Here is a 12,475-nt window from a genome sequence, read left to right on the forward strand (position 1 = left end):
GGCATTATCATGTTCCTCGTAATAGCATTACCATGCTCCACCTAGTGGCATTACCATGCTCTGCCTAATAGCATTACCATGCTCCGCCTAATAGCATAATAATGCTCCGCCTAGTGGCATTATCATGTTCCACCTAATAGCATAATCATGCTCCACCTAGTGGCACTATCATGCTCCACCTAGTGGCATTACCATGCTCCACCTAATAGCATAATCATGCTCTGCCTAGTGGCATTACCATGCTCCACCTAGTGCATAATCATGCTCCACCTAGTGCATTATCATTCTCCACCTGGTGGCATTACCATGCTCCACCTAATAGCATAATCATGCTCTGCCTAGTGGCATTACCATGCTCCACCTAGTGCATAATCATGCTCCACCTAGTGCATTATCATTCTCCACCTGGTGGCATTACCATGCTCCACCTAGTGCCATTATCATTCTCCGCCTAGTGGCATTACCATGCTCCACCTAGTGCATAATCATGTTCCACCTAGTGCATTATCATTCTCCACCTAGTGGCATTACCATGCTTCACCTAGTGACATTACCATGCTCCGCCTAGTGACATTACCATGCTCCACCTAGTGGCATTATCATGCGCCGCCTAGTGGCATTACCGTGCTCCACCTAGTGGCATTACCATGCTCCACCTAGTGGCGTTACCATGCTCCACCTAGTGGCATTACCATGCTCCACCTAATAGCATTATCATGCTCCACCGAGTGGCATTACCACGCTCCACCTAGTGGCATTATCATGCTCCACCTAGTGGCATTACCACGCTCCACCTAGTGGCATTATCATGCTCCACCTAGTGGCATTACCATGCTCCACCTAGTGGCATTACCATGCTCCACCTAATAGCATTACCATGCTCCACTGAGTGGCATTACCATGCTCCACCTAGTGGCATTATCATGCTCCACCTAGTGACATTACCATGCTCCACCTAGTGGCATTACCATGATCCCCCTAGTGATATTATCATGCTCCACCTAGTGGCATTATCATGCTCCGCCTAGTGGCATTATCATGTTCCTCATAATAGCATTACCATGCTCCACCTAGTGGCATTACCATGCTCTGCCTAATAGCATTACCATGCTCCGCCTAATAGCATAATAATGCTCCGCCTAGTGGCATTATCATGTTCCAACTAATAGCATAATCATGCTCCACCTAGTGGCACTATCATGCTCCACCTAGTGGCATTACCATGCTCCACCTAATAGCATAATCATGCTCTGCCTAGTGGCATTACCATGCTCCACCTAGTGCATAATCATGCTCCACCTAGTGCATTTTCATTCTCCACCTGGTGGCATTACCATGCTCCACCTAGTGCCATTATCATTCTCCGCCTAGTGGCATTACCATGCTCCACCTAGTGCATAATCATGCTCCACCTAGTGCATTATCATTCTCCACCTAGTGGCATTACCATGCTTCACCTAGTGGCATTATCATTCTCCACCTAGTGTATAACCATGCTCCGCCTAGTGCATAATCATGCTCCACCTAGTGTATAACCATGCTCCGCCTAGTGGCATAATCATGCTCCACCTAGTGCATAATCATGCTCCACCTAGTGTATAATCATGCTCCGCCTAGTGGCATTAACATGCTCCACCTAGTGCATAATCATGCTCCACCTAGTGTATAACCATGCTCTGCCTAGTGGCATTAGCATGCTCCACCTAGTGTATAACCATGCTCCGCCTAGTGGCATTAACATGCGCCACCTAGTGCATAATCATGCTCCACCTAGTGGCATAATCATGCTCCACCTGGTGTATAACCATGCTCCACCTAGTGGCATAATCATGCTCCACCTAGTGCATAATCATGCTCCACCTAGTGGTATAATCATGCTCCGCCTAGTGACATAAGCATACTCCACCTAGTGGCATAATCATGCATTACATTTCAAAACTACACTTTCATCATCTCCAGCACTACCCTAACATCAACATATTTGATAATGGCTGTTTCTTTGTTTTATATTTAAAAGATAGAGGAAGATAAGTGTTTCCAATGACATCATCAACCAATTAGTAGACAACTAGTAGGCAATTAATTATTTTATTTACCTTTATTTAACTAGGCAAGTCAGTTATGAACAAATTCTTATTTTCAATGAAGGCCTAGGAACAGTGGGTTAACTGCCTTGTTCAGGGGCAGAACAACAGATTTTTACCTTGTTAGCTCGGGATTTGATCAATCTTGCAACCTTTCGGTTACAAGTCCAACGTTCTAACCACTAGGCTACCTGCAGCCCAAATGCCTCCTCATAATTTGTTAAAATCACATGATGCACACCAATGATGTCATTGGAAACACTTATCTTCCTCTATCTGTTTTATTACAAAACCTAAATAATGCACAATTATCACATATGTTAATGTTGGGGTGGTGCTGCAGATGATGAATATGAAGTTGAAAACATTAGACATTTCCCTTTAATGCACATTGAACAAATTCAAATGCTGATGTAAGGGAATGTCTATGGCAACATATTTAATTAAAATGTTTGTTTTTGCATGGTACTGTTTTTCTTTGTCGTGGCATCAATTAAAAACCCAATCACATCCCCAGTGCACATACATTTGAAGTTGGAAGTTTACATACACTTTAGCCAAATACGTTTAAACTCAGTTTTTCACAATTCCTGACAATTAATGCTGGTAAGAATTGCCTGTCTTAGGTCAGTTAGGATCACCACTTTATTTTAAGAATGTGAAATGTCAGAATAATAGTAGAGAAAATTATTTATTTCAGCTTTTATTTCTTTCATCACATTCCCAGTGGGTCAGAAGTTTACACACACTCCAATTAGTATTTGGTAGCATTGCCTTTAAATTGTTTAACTTGGGTCAAACATTTCAGGTAGCCTTCCACAAGCTTCCCACAATAAGTTAGATGCATTTTGGATCATTCCTCCTGACAGAGCTGGTGTAACTGAGTCAGGTTTGTAGGCCTCCTTGCTCGCACATGACTTTTCAGTTCTGCCCACATATTTTCTATGGGATTGAGGTCAGGGCTTTGTCATGGTCACTCCAATACCTTGACTTGTTGTCCTTAAGCCATTTTGCCACAACTTTGGAAGTATGCTTGGGTCATTGTCCAGTTGGAAGACCCATTTGTAACCAAGCATTTAACTTCCTGACTGATGTCTTGAGATGTTGCTTCAATATATCCCCATAATTTTTCTACCTCATGAAGCAATCTATTTTGTGAAGTGCACCAGTCCCTCCTGCAGCAATGCACCCCCACAACATGATGCTGCCACAGTGTGCTTCATGGTTGGGATGGTGTTCTTCGGCTTGTAAGCATCCCCCCTTTTCCTCCAAACATAACAATGGTCATTATGGCCAAACAGTTCTATTTTTGTTTCATCAGACCAGAGGACATTTCTCCAAAAAGTATGATCTTTGTCCCCATGTGCAGTTACAAACCGTAGTCTGGCTTTTATGGCGGTTTTGGAGCAGTGGCTTCATCCTTGCTGAGCGGCCTTTCAGGTTATGTCGATATAGGACTCGTTTTACTGTGGGATATAGATACTTTTGTACTCGTTTCCTCCAGCATCTTCACAACATCCTTTGCTGATGTGCTGGGATTAATTTCCACTTTTCGCACCAAAGTACATTAGTCTCTAGGAGACAGACGCGTCTCCTTCCTGAGCGGTATGACGGCTGCATGGTCCCATGGTGTTTATACTTGCATACTGTTGTTTGTACAAATGAACGTGGTACCTTCAGACGTTTGGAAATTGCTCCCAAGGATGAACCAGACTTGTGGAGGTCTACAATTTTTTTCTGAGGTCTTGGCTGATTTCTTTTGATTTTCCCATGATGTCAAGCAAAGAAGCACTGAGTTTGAAGATTTGCCTTGAAATACATCCACAGGTACACCTCCAATTGACTCAAATTTGGTCAATTAGCCTATCAGAAGCTTCTAAGCCATGACATAATTTTCTGGAATTTTCCAAACTGTTTAAAGGCACAATCAACTTAGTGTATGTAAACTTCTGACCCACTGGAATTGTGATACAGTAAATTCTAAGTGAAATAATCTGTCTGTAAACAATTGTTGGAAAAACTGACTTGCCAAAAGCATAGTTTGTTAACAAGACATTTGTGTAGTGATTCAAATCAAATCAAATCAAATTTATTTATATAGCCCTTCGTACATCAGCTGATATCTCAAAGTGCTGTACAGAAACCCAGCCTAAAACCCCAAACAGCAAGCAATGCAGGTGTAGAAGCACGATTGATTGAAAAATGAGTTTTAATGACTCCAACCTATCACAATAATTCTACATACCGTTAATTTATATTGGTTGTTTGTGTTTATGTGTGTATTGTATTTGCATTTACAGTGGTGACAGAATGTCAATGTTTTTCAGTCCGTCAGTAATGGGATTAGCTAGTGTGAAATGTCAGGGCTTTGAATTCCCTCTCCTAAGATTAGTGTCTGTCAGAAGCTTCCCAACATGACAATAAATGCATTTTGATTGGTTGACAAAGGAGCGAACGTCTTGATCAGCGAATTAAAGCCCACGGGACTGAGACTTATTCTGAGACAGTGTTCTGCTGTCAACGACTGTCTGCTACAGTTTGACAAGTACTTGCCAGAAAAATATGTACAAAACAGAAATGAGGACCAAACTCTGTGCATAGTGCTCAAAACTGAGCTTCTGGCAGGCCATAAGAGAACGTCTTTAACTTTGATACGTTTATGGGCTCCTAACAAACACTCCTCAAATCTGTCTCTTTCTCAATTAGGATGTCTCTGCTTTTCATCAGCAAACTGTTCCAGGACCTGCAATCTGTTCCAACTCCAATTATACACTGCAATCTAATCTGTTTTATCACAGATCTATAATCTGGGGGGTGTTCTTATTCCAGAACATTACAACCTCATCTATTTAAACTCCAAAGTCCATAATATCCCATCTATAATATCTATCATAAATCTATAACTTCTAACCTGCAATTAATACATTCCTTTGCCAGAACATTGCAATCTCATTTGTTATTTATCACTCTTTAGAACCTGATCTGTTCTAGTTTCAGAGCTTTAGCTTTCTAACCCGGATATAGGCCTGTTTACTGCAGAGTCGGGCTGTTTAATGGAGAGTGGTGAAAGCATAGAACCAGAACTAGGTCCAGGACAGACATGTGCTGTGTCTGTGCAGATGGGAGTGATTCGAGTGGTGGAAATCATTAACTGAAATATATGATGTGTTTTAGGGAGAAACTCACTGGCTTGCCCAGAGCCCTCCTTATTACAGAATGGGAACACTGAGAAGAGTTGGTCTGTTTTATTGTCTTCCCCTCTTTACTGATGACTAGTGCAGCTTTCAGCCCAGCCAGCAGAACCCCAAGGCTGTGCTGGAGAAAACACTGGTTAAGGACAAAGGAAAGGTGATGCTTATCTGTTGCCGTAATGAAATGTTATGGTAGATTACGGTAATAGAGAATAAGATTAAGCTCTTGGGTAATACAATATAGCAATATAATCCTTGACATCAGGAAAATAATGTTTAGGTTCTGAAGGATAAAACATCTAAAAATGTGACAATAACAAAAGTGGAGAGATTTATAAAGGAGAATGAATACACAGAGGTAGAGGAGAATAAAGGACTGAGATAACTGGTTTAATGTTAAGCGTTTTTATATTCTCTCTTGCCATTAGCCTTATCTCTCGGGGACAGATGCACGGAATGGAAATGGTAGTAGCATCTGTCGACTCTGGGATACAACGACTAGCAAGGAACTTTGTTCTGGTACGCTGATTCTTTGTCACTGATCATTTGGACAAATCACAATTTCACAGGTGCTCGCATCGTTTTGAATTTCCAAAGGGGAGGTGACATTTGGCCCATAGCTTGGCCGAAACTGTCTGACAGTTTTTATTGAGTGGGGTGGGGACTTATCTAGTCTCGTTAGACTTAACACGTCTCCCCTAAGAACTTAATCGAGCATCTGATGCAGTTACACAAGACTTTAGTTCTAGGTGTCCGAGATTAGCCTTGTGATCCCTTTCTCTTGTCTTCTCTCTCCCCTAAAGGTGCCATACAGCAGAGTCTGCTGATCGAGCCGGAGAGCCTGGTCTCCCTCAACCTGCTGGTGGCATCTGCAGTCTCAGCCTTCACCATCGGTGCGGCGCTCTCGGGCCTGGCTGTCTGCTGGATTATGGCCCACAAGCCTGGCAACCGTCGCCACGGCAACAATACCCCCCAGTCCACTATCCAGCGCCAGGAGAGGGGGATGTTGACGTCAGGAGGAGGGATGGGGGGATCGGTCCTCAGTGTGACCCGTCAGGGAGGAGGCGATAGACCCTGCTCTCAGGGCGGGGAGACCCTGTTTGTGATGCCCAATGGCTGGGGGAAGTCAGGGGAGCTGGACCCAGGGTTCCTGCCTACTCCGGAGCACACGCCCCAGCAGAAAAGACGCGGGCTCAGGTTGTCTGATTCTGGATCAGGGGGGTGGGATAACAGCCAGACCTACCTGGGAGGGAGTACCATGGGGCTGGCGTCTCCCTGCCCTCTCCCTTGCCCCCCACACCCCTCCACCGCTGTCTACCTGACCACTAGACTATTTCAGGGGGGAGGAGGAGGGAGGCACGGGGGTGAGGAGCGAGGAAGAGGAGGGGAGACTCCTCGCCAGCACTACGTGTGCCTGAGCAAGCCCCGGGGGGAGAAGGGCAGAAGTGGGACACCAAAGTCGGCGCTTCGTAAGTCGGCAGGGGAGTACGTGTACCCCATGACCCCCCAGGATTCTCCGGATAGGAGGAGGGTGGTGTCAGCTCCCAGCGCCCCTATGGAGTTTGGGGAGCCCCTGCCACTCCGCTGGCCTCCCCAGGAAGGCTACATCCTCAGCAGCCAGTGCATGGTCCCTGTACCTCCATCCTCCATGCCCACCATCAAAGGCCAGCAGTACGTGGCCCAGCACCACACACCCGGGCCTGGCAGGTCTCAGCTGAGAGGGGCCTTGGGGAGAGGAGAGCTGGGGGAGCTGGTGGATCTCAGCCAGCTGCTGAGTAAGAAGAGTTCCAATGAGAGGACTCACAACGGGCAGTGATCAAGCAGGGAAACCATGTCTCTTTCTATATCGTTCTCTTTCTGTCTGTTCTACCTTTTCTCTCACTTTCTCTTTCTCTCTGACCTCTTTCTCTGTCATTGTCATTTAGTCCTCCGGATAGCTCTGTATCTCGCTGGCGGACTCCTGAGGCTGTTCTCGCTGGCAGACTCCTGAGGCTGTTCTCTCTGTGACTGGTTGATGCTGCTATCACTCATACCCTGCTTGGCTGTGATTGGTCAGTGAAAGTGAGGTTGTTGCTGTGTCTGCATTGCAGAGCTGCCTCTCCCCTCTGGCTGCTTAGAGAGGGGAGAGAGGAGGAGAGAGAGAGGAATTGAAAGAGGTGAGAAAGAGGGATGGAGATGGAAAGAGAAAAGGGAAGGAAGAGTTTGCTAGACAGCAGAATTCTTCCAAAAGAACACATTAAGAGAGAACCATAAATAGGAAGGAACATGCAAAGAGACCCAGAGACAGACACTTCCCTGTGCAGCAAACAGGGCAACAAAGACTGACCGAACAACATGGCCACAGAGCCCACTGTCAGGTGTCAGAAGACGAGACCCAGTGGACATCACTCCTACACAGTGTACTTTGTCCACCTTCCAGTGCAGACTGATTGGCACTCTCTGACAATAAGACAATGGAGGACACTGAAACATGAATTGTAAACACATTACTTTGAAGCATCTTGCTGCAGGTGAATGAAGCAGACACCCCCCTGGGCTCACACGTCAGTTCAACGTCTACTTTTGATTTACACTTGATTTACAACTCAACCAAAACTGTGATTTGGTTCATAATAACGTGAATTTAATGTGAAATCAACGAGAAAATGTCACCAGGTCATTGGATATAGGTGAACAGTTGGGTGAAAACAAGACCAAATGCCCCTATGTTGATTCAATGTCATCACATAGATTTCTGGGGTTGAAATGACGTGGAAACAATGTTGATTCAAACAGTTTTTGCAGAGTGGGACTGTTCTCTCTCAGTGACACTGAGGTCATTCTGACTCTGACTCTGAATGTCACGAGAATATCTGATGAAGAGTGTCGAAAGGAAGCGGCAATGAAGATTTAATAGCCTGCCCTCCAGCTGCCTCCCCAACACACACACACACACACACACACACATTTACAGGTCAGTTTTAATAAACCCACCCTGCAGGGGGACCAGTCCTTGGTATCGTGGTCAGGGGGACATTGATTCCCAGTGTATGTGAGTCGAGAGGGGTCGTATAGTACCGCTCCTAACCTGTCTCACTGGGTCGTACAGTACTGCTCCTAACCTGTCTCACTGGGTCGTACAGTACTGCTCCTAACCTGTCTCACTGGGTCGTACAGTACTGCTCCTAACCTGTCTCACTGGGTCGTACAGTACTGCTCCTAACCTGTCTCACTGGGTCGTACAGTACTGCTCCTAACCTGTCTCACTGGGTCTTACAGTACTGCTCCTAACCTGTCTCACTGGGACCAAGGGACTATAACTCACCCTCACTGGGCTGGACTGGAATGTCAGCACTATTTCTGCCAGCCAGGCATTCTCTCTAATGACATGGCACCATTTCATCCCTCCATCCGTCCATTCCTTCACTTCATCCCTCCATCCGTCCATTCCTTCACTTCATCCGTCCATTCCTTCACTTCATCCCTCCATCCGTCCATTCCTTCACTTCATCCCTCCATCCGTCCATTCCTTCACTTCATCCCTCCATCCGTCCATTCCTTCACTTCATCCCTCCATCCGTCCATTCCTTCACTTCATCCCTCCATCCGTCCATTCCTTCACTTCATCCCTCCATCCGTCCATTCCTTCACTTCATCCCTCCATCCGTCCATTCCTTCACTTCATCCCTCCATCCGTCCATTCCTTCACTTCATCCCTCCATCCGTCCATTCCTTCACTTCATCCCTCCATCCGTCCATCCCTTCACTTCATCCCTCCATCCGTCCATCCCTTCACTTCATCCCTCCATCCGTCCATCCCTTCACTTCATCCCTCCATCCGTCCATCCCTTCACTTCATCCCTCCATCTGTCCATCCCTTCTTCATCCCTCCATCCGTCCATCCCTTCACTTCATCCCTCCATCCATCCATTCCTTCACTTCATCCCTCCATCCGTCCATTCCTTCACTTCATCCCTCCATCCATCCATTCCTTCACTTCATCCCTCCATCCGTCCATCCCTTCACTTCATCCCTCCATCCGTCCATCCCTTCACTTCATCCGTCCATTCCTTCACTTCATCCCTCCATCCGTCCATCCCTTCACTTCATCCCTCCATCCGTCCATTCCTTCACTTCATCCCTCCATCCGTCCATTCCTTCACTTCATCCCTCCATCCGTCCATTCCTTCACTTCATCCGTCCATTCCTTCACTTCATCCCTCCATCCGTCCATTCCTTCACTTCATCCGTCCATTCCTTCACTTCATCCCTCCATCCGTCCATCCCTTCACTTCATCCCTCCATCCGTCCATTCCTTCACTTCATCCCTCCATCCGTCCATTCCTTCACTTCATCCGTCCATTCCTTCACTTCATCCCTCCATCCGTCCATCCCTTCACTTCATCCCTCCATCCGTCCATTCCTTCACTTCATCCCTCCATCCGTCCATTCCTTCACTTCATCCGTCCATTCCTTCACTTCATCCCTCCATCCGTCCATTCCTTCACTTCATCCCTCCATCCGTCCATTCCTTCACTTCATCCCTCCATCCGTCCATTCCTTCACTTCATCCGTCCATTCCTTCACTTCATCCCTCCATCCGTCCATTCCTTCACTTCATCCGTCCATTCCTTCACTTCATCCCTCCATCCGTCCATCCCTTCACTTCATCCCTCCATCCGTCCATTCCTTCACTTCATCCCTCCATCCGTCCATTCCTTCACTTCATCCGTCCATTCCTTCACTTCATCCCTCCATCCGTCCATTCCTTCACTTCATCCCTCCATCCGTCCATTCCTTCACTTCATCCCTCCATCCGTCCATCCCTTCCACTCCATGTACTTTTTAATGGCCAGTCATTTCAGAGCTGACGCGATGTGTTGAGAGAAGGGTAGAGCATTGGGTGATTTCAGTACTGTACGACCCAGTGAGACAGGTTAGGAGCAGTACTTTACGACCCAGTGAGACAGGTTAGGAGCTGTACTGTACGACCCAGTGAGACAGGTTAGGAGCAGTACTGTACGACTCAGTGAGACAGGTTAGGAGCAGTACTGTACGACCCAGTGAGACAGGTTAGGAGCGGTACTGTACGACCCAGTGAGACAGGTTAGGAGCGGTACTGTACGACCCAGTGAGACAGGTTAGGAGCGGTACTGTACGACCCAGTGAGACAGGTTAGGAGCGGTACTGTACGACCCAGTGAGACAGGTTAGGAGCGGTACTGTACGACCCAGTGAGACAGGTTAGGAGCGGTACTGTACGACCCAGTGAGACAGGTTAGGAGCAGTACTGTACGACCCAGTGAGACAGGTTAGGAGCAGTACTGTACGACCCAGTGAGACAGGTTAGGAGCAGTACTGTACGACCCAGTGAGACAGGTTAGGAGCGGTACTGTACGACCCAGTGAGACAGGTTAGGAGCGGTACTATACGCCCCCTCTCGACTCACATACACTGGGAATCAATGTCCCCCTGACCACGATAGCAAGGACTGGTCCCCCTGCAGGGTGGGTTTATTAAAACTGACCTGTGTGTGTGTGTGTGTGTGTGTGTGTGTGTGTGTGTGTGTGTGTGTGTGTGTGTGTGTGTGTGTGTGTGTGTGTGTGTGTGTGTGTGTGTGTGTGTGTGTGTGTGTGTGTGTGTGTGTGTGTGTGTGTGTGTGTGTGTGTGTGAATGCAGATGCACTGGCTATGCGTGTGATTGATAGTCACTATGGTTGTGATTTAAACGACTGTCCTGGCTCTTACTCATCCATGTTAATCGACATTTTCCCAGAGCTCAAATGGGACCATACATTCTACCCGTCAAAGTGTCTAATGAGAGACTTTCCATTACTTTAAGTGATCATGGAGAGAGGGATAGATAGAACGACAGAGGGAAAAGAAGAAAGGCAGGAGGACCGAGAGAGAAACAGAAAGGCAGTGTGAGAAAGAGAGAGACAACACTGAGACAAGGAAGAAGATGATCTGTCATTCCCAAGTCATCAGAGCCACAGCTCCAGTCACATCCAGAAGGACAATGAGTTCAGCTCTGTTGTGAACCTGAGCAGTAATGACTTGTATATAAAGACCCAACCCCAGTCAGATGTCTGTGTTACCGTTGAAGGAGCACAATGATGACGTCACACATGGGGTGTTGTTTCAAGACCGAGCCACAGTTACAAGACATTCATCATCACACCATGCCGATGACTTTTCACCCTTTGTTGTCAATACAATATTATGTGCCAACATTCTAAACTGTACTTTTGGGTGACATACGGACCCCAGAAGCAAAAAGGAAACATATTTTCAAGTGCCATAATAACCATGTCAGTACATTTGATTCTTTATACATTTGATACTGTGATGTTGTATAATTTGTTCAAATGTGTACAGTTCCTGTGTACAATGAGGAACTTCACAATGTTGCCTTCAGATAGCATACTGAACATTGATTTTCTTTCATAACTGTTTTGAGTTTGCTGCTCTTATCCATTTGATAAAATTGATGACACTGACAGTCTGTTTATAAACCACTTATAAACAGTAGTACATCACTTAGGTCAGTTTTTCCTGAAATACTCTAGCAAAGTATTGATTGTTTTCCACCACACCAACAAACTGTCATACTGAGGAACCTTAGAGTCAAAGGCTGTTCATAATACTGTGCAGTAATACATCATGGAAAAGCACAATAACTTTTATTTTTCTTATTTGAAAAGTAGTTGTACTGTAACGTTATCTATGTATATTTGTGTAAATAATCTATTTGAAGGTATCTTATCCATGTGGTTTTAAGGTTGTTGTTTTTTCATCCTTGACACAGGCCTTTGACGTGTTGGTTTTGGTTGAGTGTGATATGAATGAGATGTAACAGAGCAGGCTGGTGGGAGGAGCTATAGGAGGGCGGGCTCTTTATAGTGGCTGGAATGGAACGGTGTCTGACTTATGTAGTCTACATGTTTGATGTGTTTGATGCAGTTCTATGTACTCCATTTCAGCCATTAAAATGAGCCCGTTCTCCTATAGCTCCTCCCACCAGCCACCACTGAGATGCAAGTACAGGAATTACAGTATTTACCTTTGACTGGAAGCTGAGGGTAGCTGTTTCCTTTCTAAAAAGAGTAGAATCGTAGGCTTGTCCTGCTGAGCTGAATGAAAAAGGTCTCCAGATTATTTGATTTATGATTTACGGCTGTACACACACACACACACACACACACACACACACACACACACAC

At 45.9% G+C, this 12,475-nt stretch overlaps 1 protein-coding gene across 1 annotated transcript in view; it reads left to right on the forward strand.

The window, feature by feature from the left end:
* The window catches only part of LOC112259644 (semaphorin-6B-like), an 84,040-nt gene extending 75,799 nt beyond the window's left edge, over positions 1 to 8,241 (forward strand). The window contains exon 17 of the mRNA XM_042328969.1: positions 6,079 to 8,241. Within this exon, the coding sequence (XP_042184903.1) occupies positions 6,079 to 7,091 (1,013 nt within the window). The 3' untranslated portion in view covers positions 7,092 to 8,241. The remainder of the gene's footprint in view (positions 1 to 6,078) is intronic.
* Positions 8,242 to 12,475: the final 4,234 nt, after the last annotated feature.

The sequence above is a fragment of the Oncorhynchus tshawytscha genome, linkage group LG10, assembly GCF_018296145.1.
Source record: "Oncorhynchus tshawytscha isolate Ot180627B linkage group LG10, Otsh_v2.0, whole genome shotgun sequence".
Lineage (NCBI taxonomy): Eukaryota > Metazoa > Chordata > Actinopteri > Salmoniformes > Salmonidae > Oncorhynchus > Oncorhynchus tshawytscha.